The 18,659-nt window shown below is 37.4% G+C and overlaps 3 protein-coding genes across 26 annotated transcripts; 1 reads left to right on the forward strand and 2 right to left on the reverse strand.

Annotated features, from left to right (window-relative positions):
* Positions 1-973: 973 nt before the first annotated feature.
* Positions 974-1,561, forward strand: LOC103930188 (transcription factor bHLH140-like). Its single transcript, XM_009339489.2, has one exon. The coding sequence runs from the start codon at positions 974-976 to the stop codon at positions 1,559-1,561; it is 588 nt and encodes a 195-aa protein (XP_009337764.2).
* A 4,395-nt stretch (positions 1,562-5,956) lies between these two features.
* LOC103930178 (receptor-like protein 7) lies at positions 5,957-9,368 on the reverse strand. The gene is made up of 2 exons (XM_048583410.1): positions 8,151-9,368; positions 5,957-8,074 (listed from the first exon to the last, which is right to left on the reverse strand). The coding sequence occupies exons 1-2, from the start codon at positions 9,366-9,368 to the stop codon at positions 5,957-5,959; spliced, it is 3,336 nt and encodes a 1,111-aa protein (XP_048439367.1).
* A 2,618-nt stretch (positions 9,369-11,986) lies between these two features.
* On the reverse strand, positions 11,987-17,962 carry LOC103964689. Of its 24 annotated transcripts, none has more exons than XR_007258150.1 (17): positions 17,575-17,962; positions 17,395-17,459; positions 17,008-17,208; positions 16,804-16,889; positions 16,400-16,648; positions 16,208-16,301; positions 16,005-16,089; positions 15,878-15,906; positions 15,449-15,502; positions 15,268-15,338; positions 14,997-15,170; positions 14,800-14,865; positions 14,595-14,642; positions 13,304-13,355; positions 12,810-12,874; positions 12,500-12,591; positions 11,987-12,380 (listed from the first exon to the last, which is right to left on the reverse strand). XR_007258150.1 is itself a non-coding variant. In XM_048583553.1 (3 exons), exons 1-3 carry the CDS (start codon positions 17,678-17,680, stop codon positions 17,042-17,044), a joined length of 333 nt encoding a protein of 110 aa, XP_048439510.1. In that variant the 5' UTR covers positions 17,681-17,962; the 3' UTR covers positions 17,007-17,041. The 24 variants fall into 24 exon arrangements, 2 of the variants coding, with proteins under 2 accessions (XP_048439510.1, XP_048439509.1); XR_007258161.1 differs by having other exon boundaries at positions 15,268-15,358; XR_007258153.1 differs by lacking the exon at positions 15,878-15,906 and having other exon boundaries at positions 17,400-17,453.
* Positions 17,963-18,659: the final 697 nt, after the last annotated feature.

The following is an 18,659-nucleotide window of genomic DNA, read 5'->3' on the forward strand; positions in this document are numbered from 1 at the left end:
GGGGTTAAATATTCAAGGACAATATTCAACCGGTGTGTTTGGGGGATCTAGCTGGAATCGTAGTACTAGTTGAAGCAATTTTTGCTAAAAAATTATCTTCAAAAGAAGAGCTGATGATAAGACCGCGAATCCATTTCTTTTTCTTCCTAAAGAGGTGCAATTGAGGGGACATGAATAGTAAATCTCTTTCAGAAAACAGTGTATATCCTAAGGATAAAAACTATAAAAAGCATAATCGTACAATTTAAAAGCCCGGCAAGGATTTGGTCCTCGGATTTAGACACACCTGCAACCAGGTAACATCCACTTAGAATTCATAAAAAAGGACCCCCACCCTCACTTCTCTCTTTAGTCTTTCCCTTCATTCCTGACCAGCCACGAAAAGCCAATTGGACTCCAACCCTAACAACAAAACACCGGACCCTCTCTCACTCTCTCCTGCCGACTGGTTAAGAGGCACTATTCCTTGTTTTTGGAGGGAGGTGTTTTCAATTGGTAATACAAGAATCCCTCTTATAACATGTTGTATGATACTTGTGGAAAAAAAATACTCACAAAACAATACTAGCATACTACAAAGTCACTTTAGATAAATGTATATATAGTACAAATGTATAATATCCATCAAATGCCTAAATAATAATAATAATAATAATTTGAAGAAATTAAAAGAGAAGCAAAAAGCAAAGGAAGCCTTTTGCTTAGGCTAAAGAACTCCTGGGCCTCTATATAGGACCCTAGGTAGACACCCGAATCCTGCGCCAAGATTGGCTGACTTACATGACGACATCTCTCTCCATCTCTCATTCTCCTTCATTCAAAATCATCAAATTAATAAAGAAATCCACAATCCATCTTTCCCTATCTATAAATACGTGCCCAAAGGCACTTCTTCCTACCAAGTTCTAGCTAGCCACAAAAGCCCAGATTCAAGCACCATATAGCCTACGTTTTACTGTGCCTGCCTAGCTAAATGGACTACTTCACTGCTACTAATGACTCTAGCTCAAATAATTTCTCTAAATCTTCTTCTTCCGTGACAAAAACCAATCGTGGTGGTGGGAAGAACAAAAGCAAAGGAGTGAGGCTGTCCACTGACCCACAGAGCGTGGCTGCTCGTGAGAGGAGGCACAGGATCAGCGATCGGTTCAAGATCTTGCAGAGCTTGGTTCCTGGTGGGACCAAGCTTGACACTGTGTCCATGCTGGAGGAGGCTATCCACTATGTGAAGTTCCTCAAGACTCAGATATGGCTTCACCAGACCATGATCAACTCTGTGGACGATCACCATGATCCATCATCGTCATCATCACCGTCCATGTTGATGGACATTCCAGCTAATCGTCATGGTCTTCATCCAACTGGGTGCTTTGATCAGCTTCCTCCGCAGCATCATCAGCAGACTCATGATTTGTACGCTCACAGCAACTTCGTTAGTGCTGCTGCTTCAGTGCAACCACCGTCGCCAGCGGTTAATATTCCAATAATGCCGGAGTATAATTACTTCCAAGGTCAAGAAACCCTTGCCAATATTGAAGCCTATATGAAATATTATAGCTAGCTTTAGCAGAGAGGGGACGGCCGGGTTAAAGAGCTAATATCGCCGAATCCTTCTCTGCTCTCATAAAGAAACTAGTTAGATTAAGTCTCTCTTGTATTAGGTTATGTATTAGTATATGTTGGGAGTTAGATGCGATTTGATGGTAGTGGTGGTGTGTTTAAATAACAAAAATATTGCTTTTAACTAATATTACTTTGTGTTGCTCTAAAAATGGAAAGGAATGTTCTCTGTGTTTGATGGTTTCTGTCGAGACCGATTTAGATTAAGTGCAAATTTGGTGTGCTGATGAACCTAGGAATGATCCTAAAAGTATCGATTAGCTTAAATATCCTGTGGGTTTTAGGCTGGATTAGTAGGGCATGTTTGCTAAATACGTGCTTGGGTCGATACTCGTTAGTTTCCTATAGTATTAAGGGAATACTCTTGGATCAATATACTCTTGTGATAAAAACTCCTAAAAAGTGATGCATTGTGAATCAATTTGCACTTTTTAATTTTATCTATTTTTTAGCTAACAAGTATTTTTCTTACATATAATCTATCGTGCCATAAAAATTCGCCCTGACGGAATTATAGCGTTAACGGAGTAGAGACCTCCCCAACAGACCCGATCGGATATATGTGAATTTAATTTCTACAAACTCAAGTACAGGTTCGTGAAACTTTTGAATTCGTACTTATTATGCTAAAGATAAAAAAAAATATACAAAGAGTAAAAATGTCAAAATAGATAATCAAACAAACCTCAATCACTTGTGTGTTTGAAACTGCTTTTGAAACAACGCTAAAAGCGTTTTCTAATAATAAAAAACAATATTTTGTTTTACGTTTGCTAGAAAATACTTGGAAATGGTGTTAAGTTGTAAAATCATTTAATTAAGAAACACATATTATGTACTTCATTCTGAAGCACTTGAATTCCTCATTAACTTTTGAGTTAATTGGGATCCACCTTGCCAATCATATCTTTTAGACTAAACATTGTTGTCTTTTTCAATTTAAAATGTGAGTTAGTCGTATGATATATAAATGTCATACTTTTGATTTTTTGAAACGCAAGTACGATATTCATTCATAACAGGAATAACGTATGGTTAGAGATAAGGGTGCTAACAGTAGGACCTCGATAAAAACCTTCCCGATAAGTAACCCGAATGAAGGGAAAAAGAGTGTTCCGCAACAAACAAAATAACAATTAAGACTATCCTCCCAAATAATCAAGACATTAACAATGAGAACCATCCTCCAACAGAAGGTCAGAAATTAAATCAAGGGGTTCCTTAAACCAAGAAACTGGGTGCTCCAAGGTTAGACTGAATCTGGCTAGCCGATGAGCCACTGAATTAGCATGTCTTCACACAAAGCTTGCTTTCCACGTTTTGAATGACTGCAAGATCCTTCGGGTATCCTCCAATAAATGCCCAAATGGCCTGTGATTAACCACCGCATTATTTTGAATTGCGACGATGACCAACAACGCATCCCTTCCAATATAATCTGCTCAGTCCTCCATTTGCTATAAAATCCCCAGCTACATTCCTAATGATGACGCCAACACCACCCGCTGCCGCATGTTCATCCCACGCACCATCAAAATTACACTTGAACCAACCTTCCTCCAGCCTCCTCCATGTCTGCGCATCATTAGGTTTGACAGGCTTTTGTACCACATTCCACTTTTTAAACTCATAGCATGAGCTTGTAATTGGATTTCCTGTGGTTGTAAAACTGATTCCTGCCAAAGCATTGCATTACGAGTGTTCTATATCTTCCAAATCAACACCAGTGCCAAATCAAAGCTCTCCTAGAGAGAGACTGAGCCAACCGAGCCAGTCATTCTTGAAACCCAACCTCTCTGTGCTGCAACATTTGCAACCCCAAAGGACTAAAGAACCATATCGCTGCTGCTCGGGAGCAATGCAATAGACCATGTTCAATTGCTTCTGGTACGTTGGCACAAAAAGGACAACAATCATCTACAATGGTGGTGAGCACACACTTTAGTTTAGTAAAAATGATATTCTTAACAATTATTTGTACCATTATTCGTATCACGTCTATAATAGAAATAGAACTCACGTGCTGGTAGACTTTATCTCTATTAGAAAAATAATACATGTAAATTGTAAGTGTAGCACTACTCTTAATTTAGGGGTGACTGGTGAGCACAAATACTCCCAACACTTTGTCATGAAAAAAAAAAAAAATTTATATAATGATCACAATTATTTTGTGAACTTGTAGATGAATTCAAGGGAGATTTTAATTAAAAGTCCACGTCACTAATTGTATTCAAGTTCGAGTATTAATACCGTCGGGTTCGTGTTCTTCATCCTTTTTTCGAATCACATAAGCAAGCAAGGTCACCAATCTCGGAACCATTAGTCCATCATTAACCAGGAAAACCCACCCCACCCAAACCGAATGTAAGGCCATCTCCATCCAAAATGGCTATACATAACTCTGTTCAAAATTATAACCATTTAAGAAATTATTTTTAAATAAACAGTATCGGTCCATATTCATATACCATCTTTAACCCAAGGGACTAAACATAGCCCTCTTACTAATTTATTAGTTTTAAATTTAATGCTTAATTTAGTTAAATTACCGTTAGATGTTTTTAAATCTTGCCATTAAATTTGAATCTATTATTGCAATTGGTTAAAAAAAAGGGCTAAGAGGGAGACTATATTTGGGTAGCCTGATGCCTCTTTGGCTAGGTAATAGTTTGGTGAGCTTCAGAAAATTATAACCCAACCATTAATTGGAAATGAATTTTTTGACAAATTAGTTCATTTTTTTTTTGTTTTTAAACCTTTAGCCCTCTCCGTTAAAGATGATCTAAGAGGATTGGACAGGTCACACCACAAGGTCCATCAAATGATAACACCGTTAATTGGGTTAGTTAAAAGTACTTGCCAATCAATCTTAAATTTGTTTTTGGGAGAAAACAGTGAGAGAGGCGACTGTCCATCACATTGTACTGGGTGCATTTGATAGGTTGTTTTAACCATATATTAATCGATAATAAAAATAAAAAGTAATAAAAATCATGAACCAACCTAGATTTTGAGAAATTTTTTAATGTGTTTGGAACACATAATGGTACATCATGTGTTAGTTAAATAAGTGATGAAATATTTGTGTTAAAAAATCAACAACTTAAAATATGAAACTTCCCTTTACTTATATAATGACAAATAATATACCATCGTGTTACAAACATAATAAAAAATTTATCCTAGATTTCCGTATAGCATTTGTAAGAAAAATAAAAAGTAACAAAAATGACACACAGTTCCCAAAAAATGGCAGACAAAATGAAACACTTTGGTAGTGTGTAATGTCAATGTAGCCAGCTAGAAAATAATACAACGTTTCGCAAAAACGCTTATGAGCAACAATGTTTAGGATATTAAGAATTATGAAACGAGCCATCAACGTTAGACATGAAAAAGCTAATAAAGAATGCACGAAGCGCATATCAAGTGGAAACTGGTCCTTCTAATGTCTTTCTTTCTCTTTGTTTTTGAAAAAAATAACAACTAGTGGCATACCGCTATTATCTACTCCTCTAGAGCATGGTTGGAATTGACAAGTGATGTTCATTTCCTCTTATGTTTTCGGGTGGAAAAATTTAAATTGTAGCTTCAATCATATGAGAAGTAAATAAAAAACATGGTTGATTCCAAATATTAATATAGTTTTACCTAATTGAAATGTTTTTCTTCCTTTTTGTTGGAAAATTTGCTTTTGCACGATACTTTCCTACCCAGTGGGCTTATAGTAAGCCCAGATGCATCTTTATATGGCCCATACAGTTGTTCATTAACAAGTTTTAACGTCCGACGACACCGTCGGAAGAGCCACGGCGGGAACCGTAGCAAATCTAACAAGTTCAACACTCTGCCATGCTGTGGACCACATTTTACAAAGAAGGGAGAGAGAGCGCATCAACGGCGCACTTTTATTCAGGTACCTAAAAACTTTAGCTCGTTTGGATGTGCTTTTAAAATGATTGAAAATGCTTTTGGAGAAAATATTTTTGGAACCAATCCTTAGTAAAAATACAAGTAAATTATGAAAAAGTATTTAAAATGTTTAATGAAAGAAACACATAATTGGTGATTTTTCCAGAAAGCACGTATTTTTGAAACCTAAAAATATTTTCTCTAAAAGGTTTTCAATCATATGAAAGTACATTCAAACGAGCCCTTAAACTTTTAGGTGCTTATTTGGTATACTAGTTTAATGGCTCACCACCTGTTTGATGAAAGTTCTCACTGGCATTTCGGGGTTTATAATTATATGAAACTGTAACACTAGCAAAAGTAGAAGTTAAGAAGAAATGTGAAAAAATAGAGAAGAAAGTCGAAAACAAAAAAGCTGTGTCTATGGAGTAAATGAGTAGGAAGAGGAAGAAAATGATGTAATAGGTGGTGAAAAACTGCATGTACAATTTGGGTTATGGATGGCCCTCTTCCTACTTATATCAAGTTTTGAACAAAACACACAATATGGACCCCGAAACACTCTGTCTTCTGAATCAATCTCGTCACCGCTATAGTCTTGCATGATATATGTGCTCTCTTCTTCGGAATCTTCGTCCTCCTCATCATCGTCCCATTCGTCGCGAGTTCTGTAAGAATATCCCATCATTGGAAGAATTACCAGAAGAATTTTGTCAATGGTGTCCTCTAACCAGTTTCTTCCTTCTTCCCACACCATTAAGAGGATAACAACAACTCCTCCTCCCACTCCATAACCCACTCCAGTATATATGGACTGCCAATCAAACTCAACTTTTGATGCTTTGTCTCGACCCTCTGGTGCTGCATTTGGTGATATGTTGGCATCACTGCATTTTAGAAGTGAAGGTGGCCCACATAATCCTTTATTGCCTGCGAAGGACTCTGCTGGAAATGTTGAAATCTGGGTACTGAATGGTATCTTCCCGACCAGTTGATTGTATGAGACATCCATGAAAGAAAGGAAAGTAAGGCCCCCAAACTCCACTGGAATTTGCCCGCTCAAGCTGTTGTTTGAAAGGTCTAACGACTCAAGTTGTCGTAGGTTACCTAATGATGATGGGATTGGGCCTGTGAGAGAATTGATGGACAAGTTGAGGCCATAGAGGGATTTGAGTTCTCCCACCTCCAAAGGTATTGATCCACTAAAGTTGTTGCATGAGATGTCAATGTAGGTGAAAACAGTTAGAATCTTTACCAACTCCATTTCCAGACCCTTATTTGTAACTGTTATAGCATCCTGATAGTATACCTGACTGAACTTGAGAACTTGAAATCGAAGGTGATTAGTTTTTGACTCGGCATCACTTTCGTCAGCCATCATTGCTTTCCAGGTTCTCAAGCATCTTCCTCGTATTTCACCATTAAAATTGTTGTGAGCTATGTCAACAATTTGTAGCTTTGGCCAGGTACCACTGATTTTGTGACATTCCATGTGTCCATAAAAACGGTTGGATCGCAAAACAAGGACACGCAAGGAGGATATCTGCTTCAACAAGCAAGGATAGGTATCTCTTATCTGATTGTTTCCAATGTTTAAAACCTCAAGCATTCCGCAATTGCCAAGAGATTTTGGAAATCGACCTTCTATCTGATTTTCATTGAGGTCAAGAGTTCTTAAACTGCAATGCTGAGGAAATCCATCAGGAACAGAACCATTAAGTCTGTTTCTCCTTAGATTAAGTACGGAGAGTGTCCCGCTTATGTTAGTCAAGCATTGGGGAATCGGGCCACTTAGAGAATTATTGGACAAATCAAGAACCTGAAGATATGGTTCCTTGCACATCGATTTCGGAATGCTTCCATTTAACTTGTTGCTTGAAAGAGAGAAGAACACAGTGTACATAAGGAAATCACCAATTTCAGCCGGAATGCTTGAGCTGAAATTATTTCTTGAATAATCCAGATAAGTGGCCAATCGTGGAAGCATTGGAATTTGTCCCTGAAGCTGGTTGGAATGAAGGTCAAGCAAATACAAAGTAGAAGTAGGATTGAGGAAAGGACCTTGTAGAGTTACCAGAAAGTTGCAAGAAAGATTTAGTTGACTAAGACTACTGAGCCTCCAAATCCAGTTGGGTATCTCACCATGAATCTGGTTTAGTGAAAGGTCCAAATAGCCTAATCGGGATTGATTTCTCAAGAAATCAGGAAACACTCCCAACTTTCCAGAAGCCAATTTCAATGTGGTAATGTGGGGATAAGAGGAAAACGAGGATCTGGAACTGTCATAATTAATCAACAAGCTATTGTATGAAAGATCAAGACTCGAAAGATTTCTCAGCTGCTGAAGGCTATTAAGTAAAAAGGTGCCACTGAAGTTGTTCGAAGAAAGTGAAAGTATCTTGAGCTCACTGAAATTAAAGATAGACACCGGAATTGGTCCTTCCAACTTGTTGCTACTCAAATCAAGGGTGTCCAGTACAGAATTATTAGCAAATCCATGCAAATGACCAGAAAATTGATTGTTGGAAAGCTGTAGCTTCTGCAGCATGGGAAGAGAAAACACAGATGGTGGAATAGTCCCATTAAGTAGATTGTGATCGCAAGTCGAGACTCACCAGATTAGTCAGGTTTTCCCAGTGCGAGGAATTAATCTGACCCGTTAGCCGATTGTATGAAAGATTTATTAGGGTCAGATTCTTGGCCATACTGAAGGATGGAACTGAACCATTGAACTTGTTCTTTGCGAAGTCCAGATAAACCAACTGCGTAAGCTCTTCCGTTGACCTCGGGATTGATCCAGTGAAATTGCAAGTTGCAATATCTATTTTGGACAGGAATCTGAGGTTCCCAATAGAGTTTGGAAGCAACTGGCCTGAAAAATTTGCCCCACTGAGAACCAGGGATCGAAGAGATCCATTCTTCGGAAATTCTGGCAAGGAACCACGAAGCTGCGGATTATCGGATAAGTCAATAGTCTGCAGTGTAGGTACCTGGAAGATCTTCTTAGGGAATGCACCATGTAATCCAGAATTCACCATTCGTAAGGAAGTCAAATTCGGGAAATTCGAGAAGAACTCCGGAACATGAGTAGACAAATTGTTGTTCTCAATACGAATAACCGAGAGAGATTGAAGCTTCAGTAGTGAACTATAAATAGGGCCTGAAAGATTACAAGAGGATAAGCTCAACACCCTCAATTTTGGCAACGAAGATGATATCGCTTGACACCACTCGGTCCCCTGTGCTGATATATTCACACCATCAAGATAAAGTTCAACAAGCTCAGAAAAGTTCGCAAGCAGCACATTCAATTTCGGATTCTCAAGATTCAACGAAGGAGTTCCGGGGAAATAAAGGGTAGACAAATCCAGAGTTACCAACCTCGTCAAGTGCGAAATCTCAATTGGAACCTGCCCCGCAAAGTAAGCATTCGACAAGTTCAGATTACTCAAACCGGTTAGCTGCTTGAACTCGGAAGGAATCTGAGTGTAGTTGAACTTGTTGTAAGCCAAATTCAGGTTCTCGATTGACTTCAGACCGAAAAGAGAACTCGAATTATCAAGTCCACCACTAATCGCCTCGCTGCTCAAGTCCAAATTCGAAACACAACCCTTTTTGCAGGACACTCCTTCCCAAGAGCAGTAATCCGTTCCATTCTTCCACTTCACAAGTTTTTTAGATGTTGCAGTGTCAAATACGAGGCTGTTCTTCAATTGTAGCAACAAAGATTGCTGATCCCCGGGACACTGGCCGGAGACATGAAATATGTTTATGCTGAGTGAAAAGTAATAAAGGGGTATTAAGAAAAGCCATGAAAACAGAGGAATTCTCATTGAAAGCTCAGAAAAAAGAAGCAGAGCAGGCTAGGATTTTCTCAGTGGATAAATGAAGGCAAACATCCATGAAAAAAAACCCTTTTGGCCCGTGGATTCGAGTCCTTGACCGGACCAAAATCTAGAGGAGTTAGCTCGGAAGGACGAAGAATTTAGAGGGAAGAACAAGGAGGAAGAAAAACGCAGACAGAACTGTCGGGATGGGGATTTGAAAGAAGGCTTGGAAACGCGTGTTTTGTATAATGTGGACTCGTTCTTACTTGGGCGGCCTTTGATTATTGTATTTTTATTATATTGTTGAAAAATAACGATTGCCATTGTTGATCCAAATTTTAAGTGGCATGCTTTTTGCATTCGGAGATTTTTGGATAAATCTTTTTTGTTTTAAATTTATAGAAAAAATAAGAAATTTGTAGAGGCATTATTACAACGGTCGGATTTTGAGTAATACATCTTGTCTATACGTTAAGAAAAATATATTGTCATTGCATATATGTGAGTCGAACCTATATACTCTTGAAATCAAGGCCAGACTACTAGATCCAAAGCTAATTGATTTAATTACTTTAAAGTTAAAATAATTCTTAGAAAACAAAATCATAGAATCTCGTTTTTATTTTTGGTTCAAAATCATAGTATAATTAGAAGAATCAGTCTTCAATTCTGACCAAACGGTGGTTGTCTCTCACATATTAATAAAAATTCTTGTAAGGCCTGGTAGTTGCAACACCAGACCGTCATCATCCTTAAATAATTATATTTTAATGATTAAATATGATATCCGTTTGCATGTTTTAAACAGTATTTAGGGCCTAAACATATGAAACGTAATAGGCTCCCTTCTATCTTATAGCCTGAAAAATATGTACGTTCGTAACTATCAAGATGTGATCCAATGATAAAGAATGAATTTTAGGCCTATATTCTACAAGGTACATTCTGAGTTTGATTCATGGCGCTCATAATTGCATGATAATGGACAAATGAAAGTTAAAATGTCTCAGAGAATCTTTTCGGCTCCTAGAAGGGGTAGATGACATTGGTGAAACCACCTGCTGAACTTTTTTTAAAGAAAAAAAATGTACGTACGTTCTTTATGTACCAAATATCTTCGCTATTTTGGTTTTCAAATTGGTGCTTTTCATGTTAAACAATGCATATGTGAATTTTTAATTTGGAATGCATCTTTTTCTTGGTAAGAAATGTCGATATCAGTTCCCTAATTTATATAGTGTGAAACCATTGATAAGTCGGGCATCTTTAAGTGGAGGTCAATTCTTGGAAAAGAAGGACAAATTATTATTTATTTGTCATTTTAGTTATGGATGATTTTGAAGCTGATTTTAGTGGTAGAGTATGATTCTCTTCCTTTTAAATTAATTTCTTCTTCGATCTTCTTCTATTTGAACGGTTACGATTGAGTCATGTTAGCATTTTGTGTTGATATATTTATAGAGTGAGATAGAGAAAACAAAAAGTGAGAAAGAGAGAGGAGAAAAGGGAGGGGACTCTTATTTGAATCCTCACGATAAAGCTAGTCAACATCTCGTGTTGACATCTTTATAAGAAGAGAAAGACATAAAAAAAAGTGAGAAAGAAGAAAAGGAAAGGAAGAAAATCCTACCCGGTCAATGTCGTTGTTGGTAAAGAGCAAAAGTCATGCAATCTTGTCAGTAAAGTTTGACATTTAGCCATGTAGTTTGGTCTTTGGTGCTTACCAATGATCTAAACACTTCAAAATAAATTAAAAGCATAATGTGGAAAATACTTGACTTTAACGTAGAGCCGTTACTTTTCTAAAGCCAATTACTCTCCGTTCGAGGACTTTTTAGTAGGAAACATTTTTGTTCTTAAACTCTTTTGTGACAAGTGTTTAGAAACAAGTTGAACTTTTATTAAAATTCCAAATGCTTTCTTGCAAATTACTAAAAAGTGCTTTCCAAATAAGTATTTCAGTTTTTTTCCTCTAAAAACATTTTTAAGACCAATAAACATTTAACCTTTTTTATCGAGCACAATTAGAAGTAATACTAAACCAATCCGAACTTGTTAAACACTTTTCACACCAAAATACAGATCGGAAAACCGAGGGAAACAAACACATACACAAGGGTAAATGAACAAGCGTAATGATTGAAGTTCCATACCAATTTAGAGCCTAGACAAGCGAAAGGAGTCGTTGAGTGGTACATGTACTACATATGGCCCCCCAATTTTTGGAGTCTTTGGAGTTGGTTTAATATTCTGCCTACAACGGTAAAAAATGGTCCCATGCGATGCGATGCGATGCGTCCTACCCCAACTACCCTGGTTTCCCTTAGACTAGGACACCCTGAATCTTCCTGCCCTTTAGGCAAAGGTAGATATGTTGTCACTAACAAGGGAGACTTGACATCTCAGCTTATCAGTTAGCTCGCTCATCTACATTTCTACTCTACAATTTTCTTCAATTTCGATCCTGTTGATTATTGAGGGTTCAATTTTAGGTTTGAACTAGAAAATGTGCCCGCGCGTTGCTGCGGGACTTGAATGCATCACCTTCAACTGCATGAATAAGATACATTTTACCTGAATAAATTCAACACAATCATAAATGAAGAGAGGGATAGATAAGTGAATGAAGTCGGTAAGATATGCAGCTTCGTTTTTATATATATTCAACTGAGCTGATATGAAAAGACATTGTACAATGAATAGGACAAAACTGAACGTTTTGGTTCCCTAGCCTGAAACCCCTTGTCTCAGACACCAAACACCTCTCTCCCTCAGAAGATTGAGACTACTTTTCATATTTTCATTTTAATGTACCAGCAAGGAAACGATAGTATATTCCAAAATCAACAGTTTACAGAGAAATATAAATATTGTTTTCAAGGAATTAATATGATTGCAAATTTAATAGCTCCATACATAGTCAGGTAGGATAAATGATGGAAGACGCACTGAAATTTGAGGTCCATAGGTTGAGAAGAGTCCATAGCATTGATCCATATATGGATAGCTTGCACAGATCTACAATTCAAGCTCCGAACAAAGTATCAATTTATCAGCAATTGTGACATTCATTATTCCTAAAAAAGTTATTGATTCACAAATAAACAAATAAAAGTAATCGGAAAAGAAACGCTTACCACATGCTAGCTGAATCCGAACTCAAAATGACCACGATATTATCCCAGCAATGATCACAAAGAGATTGCTGCCGGGGACTTCAGTCCATCCCCTGAAAACAATGGAATAATATATCCATTAAAAAACGTCACAAAAAGATTTACGGTCACTGCCCAACTATTATAATTATATGGTTCTATTGGCACATTCAGAATTCAAAATAAAATCTGGCAGTTGTTTGCACTTGTAAAAAATTTCTCTTTACAAAACTACATAAATTGTAATGACCCAAGAAATCAAAATTTGATTAGGCATTAGAAACAATGTTACCTTTTGGAGAAAAGGATGCTCAACCAAACGGAAGCCCAAATTTAAAACAGCAACTGAATGAGAATCTGACGTTATAAAATCCATAAGAAGCGTGTAGTGCGTCTAATTTAAAAAGTCTCTCACACATATGTAATTGCATGTAGCGCACCAGATTTATAAAAATAAAAAATAAAAAATAAAAATTAAACCTTGATACCAAAGGACTGCAAAGGATTGCTTTGTCATAGAAAGTAAAAGAATAAATTGAATCAACCGAACATGCTTCTTGCCAACCAACAAAGTAAAACACAGGGCAACAAAATCACAAATCAACATAGGCATCTCTTAAGAATTTAAATAACCAAGAATTCAATGAACTGATTGTAATCATTTGTGCATAAATGTGTCACTATTTACATAAAACACTTGAAGGACAATCAGTTTAGAGTTTCAAAATATAAAATATTAAAATTTCCATAAAAGATAAGCATTGGGAAACAAAGTTGGCATCTCACCTTCCACAATAGGTCAACAAATCCTTTGATTACGCTTTAGCTTCTTGTTAAACTGAAAACACAAATTCATTGTTCAGAATATCATAATTTCATGGAATGGTTCACCTTTGAATCAAGAACTGCCTTGTTTTATGTATGGTACTGATAATCAACTCATAATATTGGATCTCAATTTATTTCAAACTTTTATGCATTTTTTACTATTCTAGGATCCATTTAGGCAATCTCTTAGACCATTAGTTTGTTCCATTTGACTAAAATTAAAAACAGCACATCCGCTTGCTGCTTAGTGACTTGATAAGCCAGTCACAAAGATAACATGTAGAATGCAAATATGGATCAGGAAAAAACAACAGCTATAGAATTGATTATATAGAAGAAGAATACATACTTATTGTGAGGTTATCCCAGCTATACAGTATGACCCAATATATATAGCAAGTAAAAACTATGGTAGCAAAGATCTCACGTATATAAATCTTACATAAACTTTGTTTTTGTACAGTGTCTTCTCCCTTCAATGGCAGTTTGTTTCTTATCCAGAAAAATAAAATGAGCAGGTTAACGATACTCACATGTGCAAAATGCTAATCCTATGGTCTAAAGTTAACTGAGTTTTTTAGTGTAAAATCCCTAATTTCACTGCATTTCGATTGATCACAGTTCGTGACTTGTTAAACTTGATATATCCTTAGACATTTTGGGAACTTGATAGCTTAAATTTTCTTTAGTCACAGATGTGCTCATAAAAGCAAATTACAGCGACCCAATCTATACTAAAAACTTGGAGAAGGGACTCAATTAGTCAACGAACAGGTGCCTCACCTTTCATGTTAAAGACCAAAGAGAGAAAACCAAGCCGAACTCTTCAAAATTCGTTGGCACACATGCATCATCGGCTCAATTGAATGTATAATGCATACTTAGATACAACCATTCAAACAATTGTTATAGATTGACATAAGCATCCAAACTTCAAAAAAATTGAAACCTTAAAAAAAGCAAAACCTTTTTTCCTTCATATTTGAACTGTTTCAATTAGTTTATCTCTCTATCACTTGATTCATTATTTCTAAAGCAAGTTCTAATCACTACCAAAACAGCTTAATAACAGTTGATTATCTCTAAAAAAAAAAAGAGGGAAAATATGAAATACGAACTGTACTCAAAATCCCAAATGCTTAACACATGGTTCTAATCTAAACCCTGATTCTAAAATTTAGAATTCGACACAAAAATGAAAATTGGAATGATTAGCATGGAAATGAGAGAGGGAGAAGGTATTCCTTACCAACGACGATGAAATCCAACTACCATTTCAAGCTCCCTCAATCACAACCTGTAGGAAAATATCAAGCCCAAACATAAGTTCACTAAAATCCGAATTCAATAAAATCAAACACAAACAAAATACCAAAATTATAAATAAATAAAAAACTAAACTAAACTATAAATTAAAACTTTCAACTGAATACCGCAGAATTTAAATTACTTACCAGTAACAGATTTCTCTGAGTAATCAACTTCTCGATTATGGTCATCGAACACAACATTCTCCAAAACTGCCAAACACATGCAACCATACTTGATAAGAATTTGAAATATCACTCCAATCATGGCACAAAACATAAACATTTCACGCTAACTGTCATTTTTAAAGTAGAATGTTCAATTAAATCATGATGTTAAGTACCAGTCCCAAATTTGATAGCATTCCAAATATCTGGTTCCCAGTTCTTTGACAAATCAATGCACTTGGCATAGCAACCACCTTCAATGTTTGACACACCATTGTTGCTCCAGCAGTGCTCATCAAATCCAATTAGATACCGATTATGATCCGTAGACAGAGTCGTCTTCCCAGTGCCTACAACAAACATCCCACGATCAGTTACACAAACACAAAAGATTGATGTATCATCGCCAATTGATCATTGCACACATAAAATTATCATGATTCATACCTCTGCGTCGATATGGAATTTTATAAACTGGTCAAATGGAACTCGATTTCATTGACTTCACGGTGCAAGTGCTGTAAAAAATAAGCAAACACTGGCAATATGATCAAGCACATTCCAAGTATTAATACATCTAAATAAAACCTAACATTCATATGCGAATAATAATGAAGGTAGAGATTACTTGCAGAAGAGATGATTGCAATTGAGTGAATCCGCAGAACTCAGTAGATTCAAACTGCAAAACAGATGGGGAAAAATCAAACCCATTAACAGAGTGAAGAGAAATTTTAAATCTTTAAACGAATTCTAGACAAAATCATGTAAAGGGTCTGTTTTGGCTACCGAGAAACTTAGTATACATTTGAATATTATAACATTTTAATACAAAAATTTAGCTTTATTCAAATGGGAGAGATCAAAGGTTGCATCATTTAGCTTCACACATGGCCACAACACAATTTCAAAAACTCTGTCATCTTAAAGTCACATTCTTTATCAAACTCCCACTCTGGAATCGAACAGAGGTTGATAACGGACAAAAAGAAATACAAAGTACGAAATATAATCAATATCATCAGTCAAAACTTGGTGCAAAGGGTGAGGAGTCAACCATCTGACTTTTTTCCCCTTAACCTCTGCCTGCACGGACAAACAACGGAAGAATTCATACCCAAATAACACTAACATAAAATGCACAGTTGAAGATTCGATAAGCAGTGTACAGTACATAACCAAACCTGATAATATATGCCTTCAACAGATACAAAGACTTTACGCAATTTATGAGTCCAAGATATGTAAGCTTGCCATTCATGACTCAACCTGGTACGAAAGCAACACCAATATTAAGGGAAGATTCCACGAAACGATTAACTCCTAGAAGTAACTAAGCATCGTTTCATACTTCAGAACTCCTTTTTTTAGAAAAATTCAAATATACCTTCGACAGTTATGAATGCATTTGACATTAATTCTGTCCTCAATAGCTGAGGCAGTCATCTATATCTCTAAGTGCATCAACGAATTTTGGATATCTGCAGTTCCAAACATACCAAACAACAACTGTCAGAGGCTTTACATACAATAACAGACACGCAACTAATTTTTTAACAGTAAGAAAAACCCAACAAACCTCTGCAAAATAATTCCATCTAATTTGTAAGTGGGTCTTCTTTCTTTCAGGAGAGCAGCTCATTCCTTGTTCTTCTTCGCATCGGCTCTCTTTACTTTTCTTTCGTATGCTCTTATCCCTCTCAACTGCTCGAGTAGCGGTTCATGCTGAATGAAAGAAACATCCTTCAAGTGATAATAGGTATGGTGATTTCCTTTCACCTTTTTCTTCAGCTCCCAAGGGAACACGCCCTTTAGAATACACAATTTCCTATAATTTCCAACAACATGCACATATATTAAGCAATCATACAATAATTTAACCGATAAATCCAAATAATGCATAAACCCTAAACCCTAGATTAACATAAATTACATAAATCATGTGAAAATACAGAAATTACAACTTGAATACCAGAGACAGACCTGAAGAGGGGAAGACTGACTTGAAGCTGCTTGACAACTTGTGACCTGGTGACGTACCTCACGGCATTTCCTTCCTTCTTCTTTCCCTGCAAATTCGAGGGACAATCAACTGGAAGTGTGAGAAAATGGTGAAATTAAATATTGGTAATTGTTCTTTTAATACTTATGTATATAGGAGAGCTTATCGGAGACGGAGGAGGTGACCTAGAATTTACTGCAGGCCTGTAATGCTTATGCTTCAACGGGGCCTCGATTTACAGATAGAGGCTTGGCCCGATTGAAACGAAGCACAGCCTCTCTCCCCCTTGAAATCTGAAATCCCCACCCAAAAAACCACGCACGGGCCTTCCTGACGTGAACGGTGGAGTAAGACGACATAGGTGAGAGAAGAGATCGGCAAGGGATCTGAGGGAAATTACAGAGTGAGAAAATTTTTCTTCGGATTTTTATTGTGTCATTTGAGTGGCTGAAAGAGGACTACAACAATCAAATATAGTGAAAGAATAATTAAGGGCAAGCTGATTGTATGATTAAAGAAATCTCATACCTTCCATAAAAAAATCAAAGCGAAAACCAGGAAGAGATTGATACCTTACCGAACGTTGGGGGTAGCCCAAGTTGATCGAAATGGACGAAACCTTGCTCGACCTCTGTCTCTGTCCACATGAGAAAACAACATCACCCAAAAGGTCAGAGATTTCCAAAACCAAAAGGAAATTAAGAGAGAGAAACGGAGGAGAGTGAGAGAGAGAGAGAGAGAGATCGGAGTACCGTTAGTTAAGTCGTGGACGGCATCGGTTCTCCGACCACTGTAATCCCTGAAGATCTCTTCGGCCGTTCGCCGACTCGAGCCCATCTCCCTGCTCCTCTCCTTCATCTCACTGAAGCTCTCGAGCTACAGAAATGAAGGTCAGACCCTGCCATTCGTCCCTGAGGCATCCCCTCCTCACCGACTCTGTGCGTAACCTGTCAACCCTAAAGAATACATACACCCATGCTTTCCGCTCTGTATCTCTCTCCCTGTCCATCTCTCTCTCTAAAATGAGAGAAAATCCCATAGATCCTGGCAGAGGAGCTAGCAAAATCTTTCTCTCACTCAGTCCAAATTCGTAGCTCCCATCCGTCTCCAATCTGTCAGGCCCTGTGTCTCCCTCCTCTGTAGTCGCTCTGTCCCCCTCTCTCTCCCCGAGTCAAAGCTGAAATGCAGGCCCTGTGTCTCCCTGCTCTGTAGTCGCTCTGTCCCCTCTCTCCGCTCGACACAGCGACACCCAGCTGTTTCCAAGTCAAAAATGGGAGTCATCGTCTCTCTCCAATTGTCAGCCGTGATATCCCCCTCCCCTCTCTCCCCGAGCCAAAAGCTGAAATGCAGCGAACGGTTGAAAATCAGTTCTTAAGCCTGAGTGGCAATTGTGTAAATAAAACAAAAGTGTGTTTAAAGCAACCGAGTGGCAATCCTGTAAATAAAGTGAAATTCGGCCCAAAACACTGTTCATTTCTACAGTGCAATTTTGCCAGCTTCTTTAGACTAAAGTAATTATCAAATTGTAGGCGGTGAAGCGATTAACCATTGATGCTAGAAAGTATAATTTCTAAATTTACGATTCTACATCCTAAAACAATTAACCATATCAATAAATGAATTGAAAGTTTTAATAAATTCTGAAGAAGTTGAAGCTTCCAGGCTTGTCCCATCGCATCAACACTAGTCACCGGCAATATAAGCTTCCAGGCTTCCAGCCCAGTGGAGGAAGAAATCGTTGCTTTTCCGCCGTTAATTCAAACGTGCCACACGGAGTCTTCCAAAACATGGACATGGATGTCATTCTGGGTCGTCGTCACCTTTGGTGATTACAAAA

Source organism: the organism of the source record quoted next, unplaced genomic scaffold, assembly GCF_019419815.1.
Source record: "Pyrus x bretschneideri cultivar Hongxiangsu unplaced genomic scaffold, Pyrus_bretschneideri_v1 Contig2, whole genome shotgun sequence".
Taxonomy (NCBI): domain Eukaryota; kingdom Viridiplantae; phylum Streptophyta; class Magnoliopsida; order Rosales; family Rosaceae; genus Pyrus; species Pyrus x bretschneideri.